Source organism: Phaethon aethereus, assembly GCF_964289735.1.
Source record: "Phaethon aethereus genome assembly, chromosome: 19".
Classification (NCBI taxonomy): Eukaryota; Metazoa; Chordata; class Aves; order Phaethontiformes; family Phaethontidae; genus Phaethon; species Phaethon aethereus.
In genome coordinates, this window is record NC_138595.1 from 7458417 (window position 1) to 7483955 (window position 25539).

The following is a 25539-nucleotide window of genomic DNA, read 5'->3' on the forward strand; positions in this document are numbered from 1 at the left end:
ATATCCCACATCCCGGCCTCCAGCATCCCACCTCTTGACATCCCAGGTCTCCAAAAGCTCTGGTCTCCATGTGCCTGGTGTCCGTACCACAGGTCTCCACCGTCCCAGGCTCAACATCCCGGTTTTCCACATCCCAGCTCCCTGACATCCCAGGTCTCCAAAATGACGGGTCTCCAATCTCCCGTGTGTCTGACATCCGGGCTCTCTGACACGCCCGGTCTCCAAAATCCTGGGTCTCCAACATCCTGGGTCTCAGCACCCTGGGTCTCTCCATCCTGGATCGGAACGTTTGGGGTCTCAACACCCCGGTGTCACCACCCCGGGTCTCTCCTTCCCTGAAAAACAAGCACCCCCTGCCAAGGTCGCAGGGGAGCCCGAGGATGAAGAGGGGCTCTGGCCGAGAAGCACCCCCGTCCCCGCCGCGTGCCCCCCGCCAGCCCCAGCCCTGCCCCCCCCCATGCCCCCTTCCTGTCACCCCATTGCCGTGGGCCGGGCAGCCACACTGAGGGGCTGGAGACGGGGGGAGGGTCGTGGTCCCGGCGCCTTTCGGCCCCAGCTGGCCCCGTGCCCCCCGCGGCCCCGTGCCTCGGGGCAGGACTGGCCCTACATGGCCGAGGCCGGGCCCGCGGCTGCGATGTTCCCGCTCCGACAAATCCCACTAATCCCCCCTGAGTCATCCTGGAGGCCGACGGTGACCTGGGAGGAATTCTGCAGCTGCGAGGCCCCTCTCGGAGCCCGGGGGGCTCTGGGTGCCCCCCAACCCCCTCTCCCTGAGCACCGACCCCTCTGCCCCGGCAGTCTCAGGTGCGATGAGTTTGGCAGGTCTCAGGAACAATGCCTAGGATGGAGCCAGGGTTGGCTCCTGCAGCTGGGGGTCATGCGTGAGCCTTGGGGCCACCCCCATGTGTGCGTCATTTTGGGGATGGGTGGCCACGGCAACCAGAGTGGTGGAGATGGTTGCCATAGCGAGCAGCAGGCGCTGATACAAACACCAACTCCCCCACCCAGCCCTGCAGCACCTGGAGCGGGACTCGGTGCAATGAGTTTGGCAGGTCTCGCGTCTCCTGGGGGCATCCATCCATCAGGGTCCCGCATCGGGGATGGGGCGAGTGGGAGGTCTCTGCAGGCCCCCCACCTGCAGGGGAGGGAGATGGGCCGGGGGTGCCGGCGGGGGCTGTGTCCTGTCCCCCACAGCCCCTTTGTGTGTCCCTGCGCTGCCCCGGGCACGTGTAACACCACATTTTAGGGCTAAATCCTGCCTGGCGAGCGGTGAGGACAGCCCTGCCCGCCCGCCCGCGCTCTTTCCTTCTCCCTCTGCCCCTCGGGTGCGTCTCTGGGGCGCACGCACACCCACGCACACCCACGCACACGGGCACTGCCAACGCTCAGCGCCGGGCGCTGCTCCAGCCTGGGGGGTCCATTTCTCCCTCCAGTGGGGAAACTGAGGCCCCACCAGCGAGGGGAGGAGTGGGTCAGGATGGGGGAAGATGTGGGGCTAATCCGGGCTGGGGAGGGCGCTGGGCCAGGCTCAGCTGGGCAGGATCGGGTCCTGCTTCCACAAGACCCCCGGGCAGCGCAGTCGGCCAGGTTCGGTAGCCCCAAGGGAAGAAGCCCCCCCCGAGGGGCTTCCCCAGCCCCCTGCCCTCCTGTGTGGCCCGGGGTGGGGGGCCATGGGTGCCACATGGTTCGCACCTCCCAAAAAGCCACCCCAGCCTTAGCAAGAGGGAGGCTGGCAGCGTGCTGGGATGGGGAGCTGCCTGGGGGGTGGGTGCTCGGCGAGCCCCCAGCCCCTCTTTGCCAGCCCCTGCGCCGGGGGTGTCCGTCCTGCACCCCCCCGGGGTCTCTCGCGGGGCGCGCGAGTCAAGGCGCGTTTTCGGTTTATGCTTTCCAAGGGAGGGGAGTATTTTTACGGCGTGAGTCACCGCGCGCGGCGTCGAGTGGAAAAGCCATCGGGGAGGGAGGGAGGCGGGCGGGGAGGCACCCCCCACCCGCCGGGGCACCCAGGGCCCAGCCCCTTGGCTCCCCCAGCCCCGAGGGCATTCGCCTCTGCCCCGGGGAGGCTGGGAGCCTGGTGAACCCTTAACCCGCCGGCACCGGGAGCACGGCCCCCATCTCCCCCAGAGATGCCCCCCAGCGCTGCCTGCGCCGGCCCCCAAACCCCGACGGTGAGGGGGAGCCCCCCACCCCACGGATCCCCCCCCCAACTCGGCACAGGCGATAAGAATTAAGCAGCGCTGATGTCAGATCTGTAAGTTTATTTGCTCAATGTACGACGGCTACATAATGACTCACATTCATGATATTCCATCACTGAGGAAAAACTGCTAAGAATGGTCCGTGTGTGAAATAATTCCTTACAGAAACACGGAGTTGGAAAAATAATCACTGATTAGACCTTAAAAATAGTTCACTGCATAACATGACAAAAAGCACAAACAAAGGCTCATTCAAAGAACACAGTCATTGTTCTCCTACACTGTAATAGTTATAATTTCACCATGACGAACACCAGACATTAAGATTAAGCTAACACTGGTGTTTTCTTTTGCTTTTTTTTCCTTTTTAAAAACAAAATCATATATAATTGCATGTCACTATAGCAACATCCATAACAGATCAGTTTGTTACGATCACTATTTGGTAGAGCAAACTTTACCCCCGAAAGAAAAAAAAAATAAATTAAAAAACTTTAAAAAATTTTTGAAGACTATTTTGTCATAGGAATACATAACATCTACAGTATAAGTTAATAAATTTCAAGCTACTGTATAGAAATACGACACTAGCATGCACAATATTGTATCAATAGAGTAATGGAGCAGTAATCATTTCACTGGAGAGACAGTATCATAGGCAAGTGCATCTCTTAAAAAACAAAAGAAACCATTCAAGCTGCTTAAAAATCAAGTCCCTGACCCCCACTCCGTTTTTAGCCCTCTTGTGCCATCTCTCCTGCATACGTTTCCTAAAGCAGCCAAAGTTGGAAAGAAAAACAAAACAAAACAAAAAAAAGAGGTTTTGTAATTCCAGTAAATCACTTCCAAATTATACAGCTGGGACAACACTGCTCACGGGACACGAGGGTCAATCAAAGGAAGGTAAGAAGCCTAAAGCGATCTTCCAGTCCACGGCACGTACCGGCACGGCGAGCATCTCGCCGCGGGATGCTGCACACCGTACACCCGGCGGATGCGCTTGCTCGCTCGCCACGAGCGTGGCCGGCCAAGACTCTGCGTGCGAAGGCATCCCGGTCAAAAAAAAAAAAAAAAGAAAAAAAAGCTTTACCAGCATCGCCAGGGCAGCATCTGGAGGCCAAGCTCCGGCCTCGGCTCCGCTCGCTCCCCGAGGAGTCGGGGTAGCGGCTTCGTTTGACTGCGAGGAGGGAGCTGGAGCGACATCTCCCCGTGCAACCCGCCAGCAGCAGCGGCTGTACCGTGTGTGCAACACCACGACCCGCTGGTTGCGGACTGACTCTCGAAAGGGATGATGAAAGCCTGTTCCAAAATAATAATAATAAAGGAAAATCATGCACGAGTGCGATTTTTCCTTACTGCGCAGCTTTAGGTGAAAAGCTACGTGGCACAGCACTCCGTGAGCAAGAGAACAGCAGTGAACTTCCAACAACAATGTGAAAATCAAAATTAAAACTGAATTTACTCAAAATGGGGTTAAGTATTACCTGCTAAGCAACTCAGATGCCCCGTCTCCCACCCCAGCCGGCTCAGACAGACTCGGAAAAGATTTTGCTAAGAAGAGAACTAAGTTCCTGGGTTCCCGATGGTTGATAGAAATGGCTATGATTGTAGCTCTTCCCTTGAGGATTTCTCTACCAAATTAGTTTCTAAGCTCCTGAAGTTCACTCATTACACCACAAGCTTCCCCAGGAGAAAGGAAAACGCACCCGGCTTCCCTGGTGACAAACAAGGGAGCCTGGGTGCCGGAGATCTGCTGACAAACCTCATGGTACAGTGGGAGAAAGTCAGGCAGAGTGAAATGGCAGTGCAATCCCTGAGGAAGCAGCTGTGGCACCTTAAATCAGGATGGTCTTTTGAAATACCAAACACAGTACATGACATACAGACCTGAATGCTCTTTTTTTTTTTATTTTTATTTTTTTATTCATTTTTTATTTAAGTGGCATTTTAAGTTTAAACACTTCCCCCTTGTCTAATTAAGTTCTTAAACCTTTTGCTGTGGACTTAAAATAGTTGAAACAGCCGCTAGCCAAGCACCTGTTAAGCTGTTGACCAAAAAACTAGAGCAGCTTTGATGTTCCTCGGGCGGGCGGTCTTCTTGCCTTGGGCGACACAGAATAGCTAAAGCCAGTCCACAGGCGAGGACTGATCAGGAAGGCAAGCCAAAAGAACTAGCAAAAGAAAAAAACAGACAATCAAAGGCTTGATGTCATATGGCTGTAATGTAGAAATACTGTAAACTGCAATTTAGTGTTAATACTGTAAGCTACCCTAATAAATATCTTAACAAAAAAAAAAAAGATTGGATGGCCTAAATCCCAGGGCTTTGCAAGCCCCCAATTCTTTAGTTAGATTTTTTTTTTTTTTTAAATTCCTTCTCAATTTGGGGATTTTAAGCTATGCCCTGCCGGGCAGAGCGCTGCAGAGAGACGCCCCGCGACGCAGTACGGACACACGGCACTTGGACTGAAGAAACAAACGCACGAAGCCTTACTGGAACCACAGAACTCCCTTTTTTTTTTTTTTGCGTTGCTTTCCTTAAAAACGAGGGCCATTCCATCCACGCAAATTCGTCTTAAAACCCTTTTATTTCTAGCGATAAAGTTAAATTAAAGACAGCTCCACTTGTATTAATAATCTACAGAACAGTCCATATGCCAGTGAGGCTGCTATTCCATACCAGCACAGCCAGCCTGACTTCCACTAGTGGTGTTTTGGCAAAAATGTCAACGAGGCAATCAAAGACAGGTTGTGGGGGGGTCTCCCTGGGAAGGTGTCCCTTCCCTTTCCCTCCCCCACCCCTGACCCCCCCCCACTCGTGGGAAAAAAATAAAGACTGCAGTAGTTAGCATCAGCGTGCGGCTGCCAGTCCATCGTGGGGGGTCTAGTTGTTGCCTTCTCCACCGTCGTCGTCTTGCTGATCGCTCGTCCAGAGCGTTAGGTTGTCGCGGAGGAGCTGCATGATGAGCGTTGAGTCCTTGTAGGAGTCCTCGTTGAGGGTGTCCAGCTCGGCAATGGCGTCGTCGAAGGCCGTCTTGGCCAGGTGGCAAGCCTGCTCCGGCGCGTTCTGGATCTCGTAGTAGAAAACCGAGTAGTTAAGCGCCAGACCGAGCCGGATGGGATGGGTTGGCTGCATGTGCTCCTTGCTGATCTCATGGGCTTCGCTATAGGCTTTCTCCGAAGACTCCACCACGGTTGCCCTCTTCTCGCCAGTGGCCACTTCGGCCAGGTAGCGGTAATAGTCCCCTTTCATCTTCAGGTAGAAGACTTTGCTCTCATACTGCGTCTCGCTGCAGTTCTTGATCAGGTAGTTGTCCAGCAGGCTCAGCACATCCTGGCACACCGCTTCCAACTCCTTCTCGATCTTCTCACGGTAGGCCCGGACCATTTCTATCTTCTTCTCGTTTCCATCGGCAGAGGTCTTCTGCTCGATGCTGCTAATTACTCGCCAAGAGGAGCGCCGTGCCCCCACCACGTTTTTGTAGGCGACGGACAACAGGTTCCTCTCTTCGTTGGACAGAGGCTCGTTCAGCTCCGTCACCTGCATCAAGAGAGGGAGAGAGAAGAGAGACACCTGGGTTAAGCCCCAGTCACTTGATGTTCCCATCACACGTTCGGGTGTTCCCATGCACCTCTAGCGAGAGGCAGAAGGCAGCTGGCACGCAAAGTCCTGCTCTGCCATCCAGCATCAGCTCCCATCCCAGAAGGAGCCAGCTGGGAAATCACGCCGCAGTCCAGTCCACCAGCAAAAGGGGCAGGTTGGGTTTTATTTGAAGTATTCTCCATCTCTTAAAAAGATCAGCCTTTTCCGGAATGAGAAAAATCTTCTACAAAAGAGACACCTTTCACCTGCAGGATAAGAGTCGGGCTTTGTGATGCAGCCGAGAGGGACAGCCAAAGCAAGAGGGTGGAGATGGTCTAGGGTTATGAGCTAGCCGCATGGATTACCACCACCAGTGCTACGGGTGTTCATCTTTTCCGTTTCCTATAAGCACAGGGCATGCTTCTGAGATGCCTAAAGGATACGTTCAATGTTAAAATTACAGCTGCCTAAGGCATCTGCACAGATAAGGACTTAAAAGCTCACATAGTAAAAGAGTACGTTCTTCCCACGCAGGATTTTCTTCATTGAGGATAATAGTGCTAATGCACAGCATCGCTTCTACCTGCCTCACGGCAACAGAGGCACTAAGGAAACGACGGAGCACAGAGCCATCTCACAAGCAGGCTGCCAAACGTCACCTCGGCCAGCGCAGTTACTGGGAAGCATCACGCTTAATATTGCGATAATCTCATTCCAGCTCCCGCAATCCCACCGCCAGCTGAAGCCACCCGGGCAGCGCCTCCGGCAGCAGCGCGGCAGCCGGCCAACTGCTGCCCCAGCTGCCCGGCCTCACGGGCAGCAGGCAGCTCGGGAAGGGCTCGCGTCCCCCCGACTCCACGCCGTGCCCCATTCGTGGGTCTCTGCGTCCTCGGAGCGGGCGCAGCAGCACAGCAGGCTGCGGCAGCCAGGCCGCTCCACGCTCAGCTGGGGTACTTACAGCTGCCAAATGGCACTTTGAGCCTGGGTATCGCTGCGGGCCCCTTTCCCCGGGGGCACGCCGCCCCGCCACATACACACCCTGGGTATGGCCGCGCGGGAAGCGGGCCAGCGGAGCAGGAACCTGTAAGTCTCCTCTCGGCGGTCACTTCTCACAAGGATTAGGTAATGGTTTGGATGCGAAAGGCTTCTGCAAATACGGAATCATTTTCACAAGCATTTGTAAGGACAAGGTTTGTTCTGGGCCTAGATAGCCACATTTATGATGGTGATCAGGAGGCCAAGGGCTCACGCCGGAAGCTGGGACGGTCCAGCCCGGGACCTCAAATGAGTGTCCTGGAATGACTCACACTTGCTTACACCACATTGACCTGCTCACTCCAGCAACATGCGCTCCTGCCCGCAGCTCTCCTTGCCGCTGTTCAGCCAGGGCCTGGCTAACGTCTCCTCCAAAACCACGCTACAGCTAAGCCATAGTTTCCCACACAGCAAGCAGAGTACTGTGGTCTCTGATCCAGACCCCTCTACTCCCTTCCTCGGGGCAGAGGCAGCAAGAGGAGCCTCCACTCCCACCTCACGCTATTCTGCGGACCAGTGCTGCTCCACGAGATGCTCTACAGCCTGGCAGGGGAACCAGCAAACAGCCCATCTCCATAGAGAAGAGGGTCTTACTGTGCAAGCCAGGCACAGCTGCCTTCTGCATCAAGGGTAGAAGATGGCTGACGGACCAGGGAAATGGGTGGCACGTTAAAGAGGGCAGAGTCTCCTGTATCTGTATGTAGCTGCCGCCAATACAGGACAAGGTGCAGGGAGCAGCATGCCGAGGTAGCTCCCAGCTTTCATGCACCAAGGTAAGCAGGGTGCACGACGCCCGGGCCATCCGGCAGCTCCCAGTGCCAGCAGACTAACCCACATCCCACCTCTCCCAGCCAGGCTAACGGCGGCTGCTTCACCACACAGCCCTGGGTTTTGTGTGATACGCTGCTCCCCGCAGAGGGGCCAGGGCAGAGGCTCAGCCCTGCACACAGCCTGGCTGCAACGTGCTAAAATACCCGTGGCAAGTAGTTTATACGACACTTCCAGGCTGCCTTGCGCTCTAAGTTGTCTCTAGTTGTCTGTGTTTTTATAGGACTTAATGTCACGATGATTCCATTCATTCTCCCCTTTGAGTGATACCTGCACAAACACAAATTAAAGATACTGTGAGGTTAAAGCCGTCTTTGAAGGATACTGGAGCACAATGAAGGTGTCCCCTTGCCCTAGAGCTTATGGGTTGTCTATCCTTGGAGATATGCAAAGCTTGATCAGGTTACTCAGGGTCTTGTCCCATCTAAGTTGCCTTGTTTTGAGTAAGGGAACTGGGACCAGAAACAGCCAGAAATCCCAGCCCGACTTATTCTCTTACCTTCCAGCTGTAAATGTCGACTCCAACAGTTTTCTGTCCGGACACTGGTTATGAAGGTTGCTAACCATACCAGGTCTTGCTTTTAGCGAGATGCTCTCTGAGCAGAGATACCAGTTTTAAGCATGGACCAAGCAGGTGACTTTAAATCTGCCCTGCAGCCAAGTCTGCAGATATTTATCACCGCAGAAAGAAGTAGATTTACCTCCTCTCACCAGAATAGCCTTGCTGGAGGACAGATTTATTAAAACTACAGGGAGTTTCATAGGATTATCTTTGCCATAAAACATTTTAAATTCGAAGCTATTAAGGATTACAGAAGAAAGTTGCCTGTCAAAATCCTTTCAACAAACTCGCTGACAGACGGAAGGTACACCTGTGGAGAAAGCAGATTCCTCCAGGGAGCTTATCAAAGCAGAAGGGGAGCCTCGTTAACTGTGTAACTGGTTTCTAGCAGTACCCAGGCACTGCAGAAAAATGCAAAGGTGTAACACGGCCGGAGACAGGAACTGCATCCCTCAGCACTAGGAGCGGGGAGGGAAGAGGCTGCAGTCCTGCACGTATTTCAGTTTGCAACTGAGCTGAGAGAGGAAGAAAGGAAAACCATCTGGCACTTGCATTCCCAGCAGGAAGAAAATGCAAGATGCCCAGGACACCAGATATCGGACAGCAAGGATACACTTAGCTGCCTTGTCACTGGAAGGTGGAAAAGACATAACCCAGGTTAAGCTGCCTCTGAGAACCACCACCATCCCTGCCTCTTGGTCTGCCCAGAGCCTGCCTGCCACGTCTCAGCACTACAGCTGAAGACCACCAAAGGCCAGGCTGGTGCCTTTGCATGATCTGCCACGATACATGTGGCACTCCAGCATGGGACTGCACAGTCAATATCTTTCGCCAACAGCGCCGTACGGGTGAACATCTCTGGCATAAATCAGTCCAGAAACTGCTGCAGCAACTTGGCAAGTGGATGTGGGTCTGTGCCTTCACTGTAAGCCTGTGCCGGCCAACCAAATGCTGATTTTTTTCCTTACACTGCAGGATACCAAGCAAGCTCCAATATACTTAATTTATAGCATGGCATTCAACGGCTCTGATGTAACATCAATAAGGCAATATCCTGCATCCGGCCTGGATTAGATTGCACTGGTCACGTTACAAGCCCTTTCAGAGAATTTTTGCTAATCTTTGTTTCCACCATCCAGATTAACATTACCAGCACTCTCCCCCTTATTAACTCAGACCCTGGAGGGGACTCACCTCCCTTAAGAAGGGCAACACCTTCACATACAGACCAACCCTAGGAGCATTAGGTCCTCTGAAGCCATTTCCAGCACTGCTATATGGGGTTAGAGACTTCAAATATCCAAAGAAAAAATCTCAATTTGGCATTAAGAGGCTTGGCAAGAACACAAAAGCCATCAGCCTCTGGCTGGAAGTATTTGCTCTCTGAGAAGCTCAGTCATTTTGGAGATTTACTTCCCTGGTTGACAGCAGAGAAAAGCAGAAGTTGCACCACAAATCTCAGTAACTGTCAGGCCTCGTTTCACCCTTGTGCCCCTGTAGATCAGGGCAGGAGATGCATGGGGCTGAAACGGAGACAAGCCTCGCATGTGGCACAAACAGCCAAGCGCAAAGAGCTAGTCCACATGCTCACACAGCTGAAAACTTGATAGATGCAAGTCTTTTAGCTGCTCTGGAAATAAAAAGAGACCTTTTTCACCTTCCTTTCCGCTTCTTCCCCCCAAACAAGCCCAGCCTGCAAGCCCAGCCACAAGACCGGCTCTTTACTGATGCAGAGCAGCCGCAGACCTCAGCTGTGGCACCTCTCATTTCCCTGCCAGACTGCAGGCAACAGTCTTACTTGCAAGAGCTTCCCCCATGCCCTGTCCCAGCACGTGATACACATGCCAGGAGCCAGACCCTTGGCACACTGCAGGCAGCCGTGTGCTGGGCAGAAGCCCTGCCTAAGGGCAGAAGCAGAGGAGAAGACACCTAGCCAGTGAGTGAGGTCTGCACCGGGCTTGGCACGGAGCAGTCTATGCTGATGGGCTTTGGCTTGGAGGCACGCTCCATCACCAAGCTTGAGGACACTGCCAAGTTCCAGCCTCACCGGTTCCCGCAGCCTTTGAGGGTGCAGTGTCTGCACCACCAAGACACAAGTGCCCTAAAGGCATAGGGATAGTCCAACAGTTCCCGTTGGACGAAAACTACTGGAAGTTCAGGGTTTCTGTTGCTTGAGAGTCCAGAGGTTTGTACAAAATCAAAGCCCTCTGATTTGCAACAAAGCTCTTCAGAGGCAGCATGATCTTCAGGAAGGTTCTCCTGATTTCTTTACTACAGCTGCAAGCTCTGACTCAGCTCTCTGTCCAAAACCTGGCAGGCTCCCGGCATGTCCAAGTATCACATTGCAGGCAGGGGAAGGTTCAGTCTCATGTGAAGAAGCCAGGGCGCATGGATAACTTTACCTACCCCTAATGTCAAGGTCCATGCTCTCCAAAAAGCCAAGGGTTGGTCCTACTGCACCAGAAGTATCCTAATTAGCAGGGGTTTTTGAGACCTACAAGGGAATTTTGCTCCCAGCCAGCAGCAGGTTAGTTTGCTTACAGGGCTTATTCCAGGACTTTTATCACAGAATCATTAAGGTTGGAAAAGTCCTTTAAGATCATCAGGTCCAACCATCAACCCAACACCACCATGCCCACTGAACCATAGCCTGAAGTGCCACGTCTATGTGTTTTTTTGAACACTTCCAGCGATGGTGACTCCACCACCTCCCTGGGCAGCCTGTTCCAATGCTTGACCACTCTCTCTGTGAAGAAATTTTTCCTAATAGCTAGTGTAAACCTCCCCTGGCACAACTTGAGGCCATTTCCTCTCATCCTATCACTAGTTACGTGGGAGAAGAGACAAACACCCACCTCGCCACAACCCCCTTATCCTCCACTTCTCACCTTGCATCAGTAGGTCTGAAGTAATCATTTCCAAGTACATGATGAAATAATAATTTTTGAGGACCCTTCAGTAGCTGCACTGGAGATCCATCACAGGATTTAGTTTCACCTGTTTATCCTTATACACATGGATTTTCACTTATTTAGTTAGTTTTATAACTAACTACCCACCCATTTATGGCTGCTACCTAGCTTTGATGTCTTATCTTAAAGCATACAGCAGAGCAAGCTGAGCGGACCCTAGAGATTCTTCCCTGAGGAATACCATCAACATTTGACAGTTTAATCCATGTTATAAGCCTCAACACCTTTTGCTTTTCTGATTGCCTAGAAGAGATCCCAAATCCCTGAAGACATTAGACAACTACAAAGGAGCCAAGCTTTCCTGGAGAGAGACAACCAGAAGTACCTCAAACTGCCCACTGAGAACAGCTTTTGAACACCACCACCAGAGCTCCTCTTGCACCAGGATACACAACAGCCATCTCCTCCTCAGCACTTGTGCCTCCTCTGCTCTATCTACGGCTTCTGCACCATGTAATTAAGCATGTTATCTCTCAACAGAAACCCTAGCAATTGCCTTGTTTTCCTTCACATGCAGCTCGCCAGTCACACCGAGGTCTGGCCTGAAGGTCCCCTTTTCTGTTTGTTTCTTTTTTTCCTAAAGGCAAATGTGCTTTTGAAACAATGTTCTGGACACAAGACCCACCACTGAAATTCATACTTGGTCTGAAGCCACCAGCATGTGGAGCAACCAGCATGCAACTACTTCGGGCTCAGGCAGCTGATAAACACTCAGGACTACCTGCAGTCATGCCACCTTCCCCATCTCTAGCCACTGTCTCATGGTGGGACCCCATCACCCCTTTGCAAGCACCAGACCACCTTCAGCAGCCCGAGTGCTGTCATTTTGGAAGTGACATGCCAGAGAGATCGCCTGGTTTTTCTGTCCCCATCTCACTCTACATCTAGTTTCTGAAAAAATGGCTGCTGTCAAGCACATTAAATTGTCACCATTAGCTGGTAGCTCGATTACTAAATATCACACAACCTAGTCAAGAACAGCTTCTCCTTGTGCGCTCCAGAGCGAGCTGTCCTATGACACCATCGCAGCAGTCAGAAGGATGCTTTCCTTAAGCACTGTCCTACTTTGACACAAAGTAGGCGTGTGTTAAAAACTAGACCTAAATCTAAAATCTTACCAGATTTCACCGGTTTGGGTCTTCCCCCCCCCGCCTCGTAGTCTAGCCTTCTCCCCCATGTCATACTTATACTTCTCTCCTTGCTGACCCCCTCCGCTGTCCTCTCTGCTCACGTTTTATCTCAGCGTGGATGGGGGATTTTCGGCTGCAGGTCGAGCCCTTCCTCTCATCTCAGACAAGACCTGAGAAGCACAATCAGGCTGCGGGCAGAAGTTAGTTCCCCACTGCTGTCTCCTTTCCTTTGACTGTTTCAGTATGAATACCCATATGCTAGTTCCTGTTTTTTAAGCGGGCAGGGCTGGCTCTCATCGCAGGACAACGGCTGAAGGCAGGTGGGAATAATGGCACATTCTGCCATTACATTTCAAATGGCCCCAGGCGACCAGTGCCTGCAAAGTAAGACTGTTTGTTGCTTGTAGGATAACTGTATCTCAGAGGCTACTTAGGCACCCTAGACACTGCTTAGGATTTCTGCATGCTCCTACAGTTAACAGCGGCTTTCATCCCACGCTGCAGCCTTTATTATTTAAGGCAACTTTGAACCACTCGAGAAAAAGTCTTCAAATTGGAAGGAAGACACGAAAACCAAGAGCTCATTTATTTCACTGGCCTCTGCAGCTTAACAACTACTTAAGCCAAAGTGAATTTCAACACGCTACACACAGGTTTGATCAGTCCCTGGAGCCTGCATATCTACTCCAGTTTCAGTCTGGCTCTGATGGATTTCAGCCACAGAAAAAGCAAGTTTCAACTACTTGGGTGGTTCCTGAATGTAAAAGGTCATGGTGAGAAAGCCAGTGACAACAGTAGAGTTCTGAGCTGTTCCTATTCTGCATTTGGTAGCAGCATTTCATGTACCACCCCTTATCTGCAGTGCTGCAGTCCCAGCGTTTGGTCTAACGGCTGAAGTTTTTCCCACTGCACAACACCCAGGCGCCATCGATTTGCCTCACCAGCTGCTTCTGCAGCTTTTGAGATAAGGCAAGCACAAGAGAACCTCTGCCTGCCTTCCGTACGTGGCTTCCAGGCACGCTATTAGACCTTGCAATCTGCCATGGCTATTGAGTTGACAGAGGGCAACCCAGACACATCAAATAACTAGCTGGAAGGAACAATCCCAGCTTCCCAGCATGGGCATCATGTACGCTCTTCAAGTGCATCGGTGTAGAGCTACAAACCATTCCTCAATTAGCACTGCAGTCTTGCAGCAGGGAGCTGCTCCTATAGCTAGTACTTGCTTTTTGAGCCATTAAGGAATTATGTCTGCATCTACACCCTGATTCTTGTTAGCCTTACCAAAAGACAGGCTATCAAACAAGATGAAAATCGGTCGTAGGACAACTTGTTTCACTGTTTGGCTGCAACTAGCTGCCTCGTACGTATTAAAAACTCGTGGGAAAAATAACCAATCTCTGTTGGTCTAGTGCCTTCCTGCCACCAGATGGAGAAAGCAGCAAGTCAAACCACATCAGTCCCAGCATTTAAGAGGACTGTCACTCAGGGCTCATCACATCATCTCCGGCAGATGGGATACCAGCACCTTTGCCTGCTAACTACAAAGCAACAGAAGGGAAGCCAAGCTATTCCTTCCCCAAGATATGGCAGGCTGGCAAACATCATCTGCCCACTTTTGCATTTCTGCAAGCACCTTAGCAGCAGCCCAAGATCACCACCCTGCTCCATCACCCAACAGCCTGGGGACCCCTCCTGCTTCAGACTATCCAGTCTGTTCCCTGACAATATGCCTTTCCTCCAAGCTTTCTGCAAAGCATGTGGAAGACCAGTGCCACAGCATGCCACTGCCATGGGAGTTCAGATGTGCTCCCAAGAGCATGTCAGTAGGAGCTCAGAGTAGATCCTTTTTGAAAGGAGAATAACAATTCAGTGATTTCTATAGGCTCTTCTGGGCTGCATTAAACTTCTCCAGGTGAGAGTTGAAAAGCTCTTGAAGAGTAACTGCAGCTCTTTCCTCAACAGCGTTTCTGTACAAGTTTAAAGACTTGATTTTTTTTTCCATTCAAGCATTATTCTTCTTCAGAGAAGTCCATTCACTCACAGGCCTTTTAGCTGAAGCAGCCATCCATGGGATGACCACTGGCCATTTCTAGAGTCTTAAGACTTGGTCAACATAGGGGAAGACTGACTTCTCCACCCCCCCCCCCCGCCCCGTCCAATTTATGTCAAAACAAAACCAAGCTAGACAGACTTCAAGGACTCCAGCACATAAGCAGGGACATACTAGATAGATGAATCAAGTTTCATGATGGGAGGGTGTTTAGTGCTGCTGGGTGCATTAGCTGCTTAAAGACTTACCTCACAGCTTCTAAGAGCACTAATCTGGGCTCAGATATTAGTGCTTTCCTGCTCACCTCCAGCCCCACTGCCAGGCAGTAAGTACCCTGCCACCAGATCATCAAATCCTCCCCGGAGCTTCAAGTGCCAGGCCAACACGCTTGTCCTTAATCAGGGGCTCAAAAAAATGACAGCGTTATGCTGTGCCCGTGACCTCTATTCAGATGAACCAAGTAGAGAGAGGAGAGACGATGCGCCATGGGCAGGACACCCCGGGAAAGGTTGAGAGCAAGTGCTGGCTGCCAGAGCAGGATGAACCGGGCAATTCTTGGCTGCTTGCATGGCTTCCTCCTGCATGGCACAGCCATTGCTGCCACGGCAGCTGGCAAGCTGCTGCTCCAGCACGATGAAATGGGAGAAGCTGCAACCATGCAAACAACTCCCTGCAGCTAGCGCATTAAGTTTTTAACCGCTTCATGTCATTACCTCAAATACTTTGGGAAAGTCTGCTTGTCGCACATCAAGGCAAGGTTCTGGGAATATATTAAAAAAAAAAAACCACCCAACACACACAACGTTTTTTCTCTAGGTCTTTTTGTCTGCAGAACCAGCCATTCCTTGCAGTGTCTAAAAACATGTTTTACCAGATTAAGCAAGAGACTTTCCATAACACCCAGGTGGACTCCAGCATGCCAGCACCACGACAGTTTTAATTTCTGCATCAGCGAGTAAGGTGATTATCCCTCCAGATGTACTTGACCCTCCCACTGCTTCAGGGATTTCAGGCTTGATCTTACACACCTCTAGCAAAGACAATTTTATTTAATTTCTTAAATGAACTTGCAAAACAGAAAGTCAAGTTTTTTCTCTGGCAGCTTTCTGGAGCACTGCAGTCAATTTTAAGTTATGAGGAGAGTCACTTTACTATTCTAGATCTGACTGTGGATTTAACTACCCTTGCCTGGCTCCAGCTATCTCCTCCCAGCCCTCTTTTGAAGCTCAAGTGACTACTACCACAGATTTGATCTCAGTTCATCACAGGTGACAGAGCCCCGCAGGCACCACCGTCTTGAAACCACCAAATGCAAGAAGCCAAGCTCCCAACTTCAAGGTAATGAAATATTCATCCCACCTAACAAAGCCCAACAGCATAAACAGGCAAAGCTCCAATGCTTTCCTCAGCTGGGTGCAAATCAAAGGCTGTTAATCTTCCCCAAGTTCCCATTCACTGCTGAATACTAAGCATTAGTCTTTTACAAGTGCAGATCTCCTACAGCAGTTCTCAATCGTATCTGTTAGCGTACAGCACTGCAACAGCTTCTCCACCTACTATTAATAAACTTCATGCTGCAGAGCACCACAACTGTCCAAACAACATGTCCATCAGCAGCCTCCTTAACGCTGAAGCTGAGACTTCTCACTGGTATTTTTCTAGAGCCTTGCTGAAACCACCTTAGAGAGGAATCAGAAGCACTCTGACATGCCAAGTAGCTTTGCCTGGTGCGTAAGCAAAGATACATCCCAAGCAAGCCAATCCATCCAGTAAGATCAGAGGGAATTTGCAAACAATTAAGGAATGTTTTGTACTTTGAGTCCCTGCAGACTTGCGTTCGTCCAAGTGCAGCTGCCTCAAACGCCCGTAGACTGACTCAATTCTAACATCTCCTTTATAGAAGAAAAACATTAACTACTCTAATCCCTAATCTGGGGATCGCTTTAAGGGAATCTCATGCCATCATCAGTGACATGTTCTCTAGTTACTCTCCAACTGCTGTTAACTAATGCACTGCCCTTGGTCACCAGATCACTAGTTTTGGGCCAAAAATCAGGTTTGTTTAATACCTAATTGAGCACGTGCTGGATCATTCCAGAGATGTGACTAAATCTGGGTTAGCACAGAAGAAAATGAGATTGGGGGAAGTTTGTACTTAAATAGGCAGGCAAAGGCTTTTGTTTCACCAGCTACAGGAAGGCACTGCTTTTGAGACAGTCTCATCAGTGTTTCCTGCAGCCTGAGGATTGCTGCCTCATCATTTCAGCTCCATTTTCCAGAATTTACCATTTCTGAGTGTTTCCAGACGCCACCATGCAAACCAGCACTGCAACCGGCGTGGGAGTCCGGAGTGAACATGCGCTCCAACCAGCCCCAGCAGCTCTGGGGACTCTGGCCCACCAGAGGGGCTGGAGAGACGCGGCAGCTCGGGCTCAGCGTCATCATGCACTCGGAGGAGCTGGACAAAGCCATCCCACTGCCAAGCTCCTCCCCGAGGCAGGCTCCCCACCCAGAGCCACGGGTAGGAATCCGACATCATGACATCTGGTCTCTGGAGAGAAGAGTCAGGCTTCCTACTTCAAAAAATATAAAGAGTAGAATGAAAGTCCTTTTGTCACCGTTACACAAACCCCATGTCCAGCTGGTCGCTGGTCCTTATCCTTCCCCTTTCCTGCTTGCTCCAGACCAAGTGCAGATTCGTGAAGTCCTCCACAGCTGCCCAGAGCAAGCCCCGCTTTGCGAGGCGAAGGTGGGAGGAGGCAGAAGCAGAGACCAGGAGGGAGCTCAGCAATGCCGGGGCACTGCCCGTATCCTGCGCGGGAGAGCACGGCCATGCTCCCTCGCAGCCTCACTCATCTTGCATCCTCTACCACCCATGTGTAAATGTCCAGTGCGTCCAGACAGCACCGTGCAAGCCGTGGGCTGGGTTCTCACAAAGCCATTTTGTCTCCACAGAGGAGTAAGAATTCCCCCATCTGCAAAGACCAAAAGCTGCACCAGCAGGAGCACAGGCAGAGCCTGGCAGCCAGCAGCCATGGCAGAGCATTTTATCTAGCTACCACCAGCGTGAAACTGGCCGTGGCTATTTATCTGAACAGCCTACTGAAGTCAAGCTGAAGGTTTCAGAGGTCCAAAGACAAAACCTGGTATCTTCACCAGAACAGCGACAAATTCACAGCTACTTCCCCTTCATTTTAGCAGGCACAGTAACGGGTTTCCAAGCTATCGCTTTCCAGTGGCAACCATCGCTTGCAGAACCCAATCAAGTAAATACTTGCTCCTGTTTTCATGAAATTTTTGCTTTCCAGACATCAGGTTGCCATTTGTCTGCAGTCAGGTAAATCTAATAGGAGGGAGGGAGACTTCAGCCAAGGACGTTAGATTAGTTACCTTCCCAGTAAAGAAGGTTGGTTAAGGTTTTCAGCCTTCAAGAAAGAAGTAACAAAGGCCTGGACAGCAAAGGAAAGAAGATCTAAGGTGGCTCCAAACCAGTCAGCACAAAAATACTCATACCAGCATTAGCTTTGGAAAAAGCTATCATGAGCTGCAGAGCACTGAAGCCTAGAAGAGTGCCTGGAAGCATCGAGGGTGCATCAGCTACCCAGAGACAACCAAAGCCCTGCATTACAGCTTTGCCATGGTGAAGAAGAAGATGATGCCTGTATCCTGTTAAGACTGTCAATGCAGAAATGCCTGGGAAGCCAGGCAAATCCTGTTCCACTGTGCTTTGTACCGCAGTTATTCTAGCGGGCATTCACATCTCACTGTCACAGGTCTGGAGGTAGAAGGGGCAGAAAAGCAGAAGGCAGCTTCAGATCTGCAGAGTCCTAAATGCCCCAGGCACTGACCCTACTGAGGAAAGGCTCCCTCGGGTCAGACCGTGGGCATTTTCCAACTTTCTCTTCCTCTGTAGCTGCCTCTGAACAGCCTGGTGTCTGACTGGGATACACCGAGCAGCTAGCTCTTGTCTGAACTAGTCCAACAGTCCTTTTTGCTCTTCCCTGCCAGACTGGTATTGAGCTCCCAACATGCTACTCACCTCTGCCAAGGGAGAGAAGCAGCACCAATGAGGCCAGCCGTGCTCAGCACCCAAGGACGTGCCTGAGCTCAGACAAAGCTACCTCCCAAGAAGCAGCTGGTTACTCAAGGGTTGGTAGTTGGACATACAAAAGCTTGCACTGTTTATTTTTCTTAAATATGTACCCTTGCACACGACTTCCTATGCATTTGTTTGCGCATGGTTTATTTGGCATGAAGCTGCTCAAAATAGAAGCTGAAGAGTTCAGTTGTGGAGTTCGTGCATTAGACCCTGCAAGATGCACCACCATCCATGGAGGTTTCTCCAGATACAAAGTTATGGCTACCGCTCTCCTCTCCCAGTCTCTGCTCCATCAGCTGCACCGAGACACGTTTCTTCTTGTATCCTCAAGAGTCACAGCTAGTAGATCAATTCCTAACTACAGGTATGCATCCATCAAAATGGTGTGACAAGCACATCTCATCTTTTCTGATGCCTCGTGGCATGAAGGTTCCACAACACCCAGACAGGTCAGCTGGCACGTGCTCACTCGTGTTGTCCCAGAGAAGGGAGCACAAATTCTTTAGAGATGTAAGACAGAAGACTGTATCCAGGGTTAAGTGCAACAATACCAGAGGCCCCTGAGCACACAAGCTGGCCAAGCTCCCACCATCTGCATTTTGCCCTTGCAGAGTCCTTTCATCAGCACAGCTTCAGCCCACCCTGAATGGCATGAACCATCCCACCCCAGCGTTTCAGCGGGAGGCAGTAAGAGCAGCTTGCTGGTATGGCTGGAATCCTCCCTCTATGCGCCATCCTGTACACACTGACATCTTTCTCCATCTCAGTCCTAACCGTGCTTCCTCCTAGCACGTGACACCATCAGGCTCTGAAAATCCTTGTATTTATGATTGTGAAGATGCTTGGGGTCACCCACCAGCCTGGGAACAAAATCCTGGTCCAGCCCAGGCCTCCTTGTGGGCTACTAGGGACCATCAGGTCACTCTTACTCCACCTCCCTGATCTTAAGCTCTGTGAGGCTGAGACTTTGTATTCCTAGCCAGAAAGCCAAGCTGACCATGCTCCTGACCAGTTCTAATGCTGTTAGCCCAGATGCAAGAATGAAAACAGCTTAAAATGAAGTGGTCCAGTAATACACAGTGAAGAAGGGATGGGGGAGAGGAAAAAAAATATGATGGGGATCCTCAAATTAAGGAAAATCTTCCCCCTACCAGCAACAGAAGGCAAAGAAACAACACGTTCCTCATCTCCCCCGATCACAATCCAGATCCCAGAGAACGGCCATGGGTAGCACCAGCCATCACCCAGCAGTAGGAAGCAGAGGAGGCAGAAGTATACAACACAATTATCTGGATGGCCCTTCACTTCTCCTGCAAGCACCATCCAGCACACTCATGAGAGCTGCTAAGAGGATGCCAAACGACATCATCCAGTTTAGATGAGACAAGCCAAGAACAATGCCCCAGAGGTGCAGGAGTTTTTAATTCAGAGAACACATTTGGTGCTGAAGTGCTGTGGTTGCCCTTAAATTACTGTTCCTGTAGCTTCTAGCAAGCCCAAGTTCACATCAGTAGTGCCCAAAGAGACTATTCCAGACAGCAACTTTGGAATTAGCTGGTGAACAAAGCTTGGGCAGATAGGGCTTGCCCATACATATTACGAAGCTTATTTGGTGTTCCAAAAAAAAAAAAAAAAAAAAGGAATCTCCTGTGAGCCAGCTATCTTTAACCACAAGAAGCAGTGCAAGAAAGAAGCAGGGGGGTGAGAAATCAAGACAACTCCCACCAACCTTTTTGTACTTTCAGGACTAGCCACCATCCAAAAGATCTACTGGCTAAGCCCAAAACAGCTAAGGCCTCTTGGAGAGCCCTTGCCCAAGAGCTTTAGTGTTTCCATGTACCCCAGACACCTGCAGAGGATTCAACAACTATATTCTCCGTCACAGCCTCAGTATCACTTTTGTTTTGTTCAAAACCAGCCATTTCTAATCAAATCCATACCTGGCTGTTACACTTGGCCAACTGAAAGCCAGCATGGTCTCACAAGTCAGTGGCTTTTCCTAAAGCTCATAGATGAAGACTTACCAGGAGCTTAAATGGGAATTTCTAAGAGCTTGAGCTGCTGAAGCCTCACCAGTTAATACAGTTACTGTGTGCAGCACCCACTGCACAGGCATACAAGGCACGTTGCTACCTGTCTACAGCTTAAGTGCAGATGTGCGACTCAGCCTACCGCTACAAGGTCCTGAGGCTGATTTATGCAGAGGTGATCCATGCCGTGAACCGTTACGAGGTCAGAAGCATGGCCAGAGAGCAGCTCGTGACAACAGCCATCCTGCCCTGACCCTGCGGGCCTCTGGGAAGGAAGCCCAGCTCGTGAGTCACGCCATCTCAGATGCCCACCACCATCACTGAGGTCTGAGCAAGCCCTCGCTGCTAAAGGACTCCTCTGTGTGTAAGAGCAGGTTGGGAAGCACAGTGACAGCCATGCAGCCCCATGCAGCAGTGGTTCAGGAAGCACCACGAGGCTGAGCAGCATTCGAGACACCTGCAGCACAAGGGGCGGTGGCAAGAGCATCGATGCAGTCATTAGATGCATACCCCCTCCACCTCGGCACTGGAAATGGTTTCTCCACAGCCCTCCCCAAGCCACCCCGGGAAGTGCTACTAGAGCAGCTCACACTCCTTGCCCCCTTCCTACCATCACAGATGGCCTGCCCAGCACTCCTCCAAGACAAGCCTTTCCACCTCACCCTTTTGTCTCTCTGCACCGCGAAGCAGAAAGCAGCTAATCACCCCTGCTCCGCTCCCCTGGGACTCCCCAGATAGGAGGGATTTGTGCTACTCCCACCCATTCCAAGGGCGAGCCCGCTATCTGCACTAACCCGGTCACCGGGCCTGGGGGATGACGGCCTGCCAGGCCGGCGAGCAACGTGGCAGAAGCCCACATATCCTGTGCCAGGGAAGGTCTGTGGTTCGCCACACTTGCTCTCCTCCTCCACCCACAACGGCCATATGCTGCACCCAGAGCCAGTTGTGTTCTAAAGCTTGGGCAGCAGCAGTCTGCTTTTCAGCATCTCCAACGTTCACCCCTCCACACCCACCACCACCGCAAGTGGATGGTCCTCACGTGCAGCAGAGCCACAGCCCCACTGCAGAGGTTGGGTCCCCAAAGTAGCCAGGTGTTCCCCTCACAGGGACCTTCAGGTGAGCTCAAGGACTCTACCATTTGCATAGGTGCAATGCAATAATCCTCTCCCCACCCTTTTTAGACTTATTTCCTGCAAAAGTTATTGCAATCACCTCGCTTGCTCACCTGAGCACCCCCCCACACCCTAAAGGTCTTCAGGGAGGCACATGCCCTGCTCCCCAGGCAGCACTCGCCGAGGGCTTGGCAGGGCTCCACCTCCAAAAAGCCTCCAGCAGCATCACCGTGCCCCAGCTAATGGATATCGATCCACAGCCCTGGCACTGCCTTGGACAGAAAACTCTTCGCGGAGCTGAACCAGACAAACAGGCAGCTGGCTTCAGCCATGGGCACTGCAGGCAGCAAAACCCCAGAGAGGGCAGCAAGCTGGGAAGAAAACCCCTGATGCTGCTTGGGCACAGCATCGGTTGGGATGGCAAGCCCAAGGTGAACGCCTGCCCACTGACCAGTGGACAGCTTTCCTGCTCTCCAACACATCAGAGGACTGCCTGCACCGCCAGACAGGGCTGAGGTGACAAGGGACATGACCAAGGTCACACAGCCACACCCCAGACTGACGGGCCCGGTCCCACCATCCTTCCCAGGCATGGCATCACCTTCTGCTCCCTCCAGCAGGCACCAGAGTCTGTCTGCTGTGTTTTACCAAGACACCCCAGTAAACCTGTCACATTTATGGGCTAAAGGAGCAGTCCTGCTCCTGTAGCAGCAACGTGACTGCACGTACCAATTAGGGACACTGGGGGCTGGCACTTGCAGCAAGGAAGGAGCTAGAACTTACTATATACGTAATATTATTTGGAAGAAGCTATTGCGATCCAGTACATCACTGTGGTGAGCAGCACTGGGTGAATCAGCATACAATAAGAGCCCCAGTACACCATTTCCATTTTAAACCATTAAAATAGCCCTTCAGCACAGGCTCCTGAACAGGCAGGGCTGAGGCTCGCTGAACAATGCGCCCAGCAGCCATGTCACCGCCTGCGAGGCGACCACTAAAATGTAACGGTGAGATCAAGCTGCAGGAAAACGAACCTCTTATGCACATCATTAACAGCCGGGCGTGGTAAGAAAAACCGTCTGGCATTTCTCAGCACGGTGTTAAGGAAGGTAGCGGACAGCTGGTTTTAGAGAGTAGGAGACAAAACGGCGACAACCACGGGAATGCTTCTGCATCACCTTAGCTAGACGCAGCCTGCATGCTCTCTGCTACCACCTGGGTGCATTGCAGCTTGGACCATGGCATATGACATCACTAGGCGTTGCTACGGAAATGAGTGCGAGGTCATCAGCCTCCTGCACAACCGGAGCTGGGGGATGGGCGGCACACAGGACGGTGACAGGGATAACCAAGTGTGACATGCCCATCACCGCCGGACCGACCGCGCCAGAGTTTGGGCAGCATCATGCAGAAATGAAGAACAAAGCTCTGCCTTTTGTTTGCAGTGGCGGGAGGCGTCAGCACTCCCGCTGTGAATCATTTTCTTATGGCCAAACTACATGGCAACTGATAAGCAGCATTAGCCCAGGTTACTGTTTCACTAGGGCCAGTAAGGACTAGAAGGAAAAAAAAAAACAACACATACATAATCTCTAACACCACCTTCAGTTTAAACACCAACCCTGGGTAAGCAGGCTAGGGAAATTCACCCAGCGGGAATACTGCAACACGGCTGTGCGTCCCAGGCATATCCCTGTCGGCTTTGTCATAGCGGCTGTATTATCCGTAGGAAATGAGCTGGAGGATCTGCTCACACAGCAGGCTTTGCTTTAAAATGAATAGACGTCGTTATCAGAAAATGGTTTAAAAGCCATAGTGCAGCAGAGGAATAGCCCAGTTGGTTTAATATGATAATATCTTGTTCCGATTATCCGTATTTCATTTCTTGATAAGACATCTCCTCCCTCCCTGGTCTCGGGCTGTGACAGTTTTTTCTGTTTGATAAATGCAAGGTTATTGACAAAATGGTGCAATATGGGCAAACAGAGCTGCACCCACGGCAGACTGCGACATTCCTAGATCAGCATTCACTTTTCATCAGCCAGGGAGCACACCCCAGCTCCTCGCAAAGGTTCAGACCTGACTAAGACGACAAACATAAAGAACAGTTTTCCCCTTTAAAGCACCCCCTCCCTCCCTCCACCCAGTCTAGCCTCTCTGCAATATGACAAATGCAGAATCTTCTGGAATGACTTGATCCTGCCTCCCACGATTGCTTTGTTTGCAAGATCAGATCAGAGATATGGTTTTTTTTCCCTTCTTATATTGTCAAAAATGTCAGTATTGAAGGGGAGCGTTCAGTGTCACAAATCAGATCAGCCTGCTATATGCAGAGTCTTTATTTTAAGAGCGTGAAATGAATACAACATGACTCAATTCATAAATCTCCAACCAAGTGCAGTAAAAATAAGAGCTTTGGCAGCGAAAGGGCTCCCGATCTTTGGGGTCACGAGCACACACCAGCCTCGCCGACCGCGCGCGGGAAGGGATGCACGGGAGCGACGGGGGGGGTATTTCAGCAGTGGGAAGAGGTGTGCATGCAACATCCCCCCCCCGGGTTCCCCACAGCCTCGCCCCACAGGGCTTGGCAGCCCCCCCCGAGCCGGTCTGACGCCCCAGGGGGGCATCGCACCCCAGAGCTGGCTCCTCTGCCCCCCTGCACTGGGGCAGGGCAGGGAGTGACGCTGAGGATGGGGGCACGGCAGAGGATGCATGGGGCAAGCAGGGGGGCCTGGTGTGGAGGGAGAGAAGGGATGGGGCAGGGAGGAGATCCGTGGGACAGGGTAGGGACTCTAGGGTTGGGGAGAGGGTGCGTGGTGCAGAGCGGGGGGCAACAGGACAGGGGAGAGGATGTGTGGGGGGCAGCTAGGCAGAAGAGGCGATGCGTGGGTGCTCTAGAGCAGGGGAGAGGATGCGTGGGGCAGGGTGGGAGGCTCTAGGGCAGAGGAGAAGGATGCGTGGGGGGCTCTGGGGCAGGGGATGGGGGTCAGGAGAGAGCAGGGCGCCCCTGGGCAGGGAACGGCAGAGGCACCCGGACCGGCGGGGGGTGCCGGAGCAGCGCGAGGACCGGAGCCCCACGGAGGGGCGGCGAGGGGGCGATTAAGGGCGAGGGGCTAGGGCCCGCATGCCCCCAGCCCAGCCCCCACCAAGGGGCACCGCACGGGAAAGGGCGAGGGGAGCGCGGACCCGCACCCCCGCAGCCGGCGGGGCGGGGTGAGGGAAGGACGACGGACACGGGACGGGACTCACGTTCTTCATGGCGGCCGCCATGTCGTCGTATCGCTCGGCTTGCTCGGCCAGCCGGGCCTTCTGCACCAGCTGCTCGCGGTCCACCATCTTCGCGGGGCCGGGGGAAGGGCAAGGAGGCTGCGGGCTCCGGGAGGAGGAAGAGGAGGAGGAGGATAAGGATGAGGAAGGGCGGCGACGGGAGGAGGGCGAGCGGGCGGTGGCTCCTAGCGCTGCTCAGGCGACGGCGGCGGCTGCACCCGATGCTGTGCGCGCGCCGCGGGGCACCACAACCCCCCTGCGCCCGCCCCGCCCCGCCCCGCCCCACCGCCCACCACCCCCGCGCGGGGCACGACGGGAGATGGAGTCCTCGGGGGAGTGCGGAGGTTCCCACCGCACCCCTCCGAGGACTCCATCTCCCGTCGTGCCCCGCGCGTTAGCGCCCCTCCGCCCCTCCCGGCCCCGCCCCCGGGCTCGCGGCCTCGCTCTGCCCCGCCGGGGTCCCGCCCCGCCCCGCCCGCGTGGTCCCGCCGGCTGCGCGTGCTGATTCACCGGGAGCGGCCCCCGCGGAGCGGGGGGCCCGGGGAGCCCGAGGGGGCGCGGCGTAGGCCGTGTGGGACCCAGGGCCGCTGCTCGACCCACCGGGAGCCACTCATGGCCTGGGCCCATGCAGAGCCCAGGCCCACTCATAGCTGGGGCCCGCTCGCAGCCC

General features: G+C 52.6%; 1 protein-coding gene across 1 annotated transcript; it reads right to left on the minus strand.

Annotated features, from left to right (window-relative positions):
- Positions 1–5079: 5079 nt before the first annotated feature.
- On the minus strand, positions 5080–25022 carry YWHAG (tyrosine 3-monooxygenase/tryptophan 5-monooxygenase activation protein gamma; the record flags this gene model as incomplete). Its single annotated transcript, XM_082008475.1, has 2 exons — positions 24852–25022; positions 5080–5736 (listed from the first exon to the last, which is right to left on the minus strand). The coding sequence occupies exons 1-2, from the start codon at positions 24936–24938 to the stop codon at positions 5080–5082; spliced, it is 744 nt and encodes a 247-aa protein (XP_081864601.1). The 5' UTR covers positions 24939–25022.
- Positions 25023–25539: the final 517 nt, after the last annotated feature.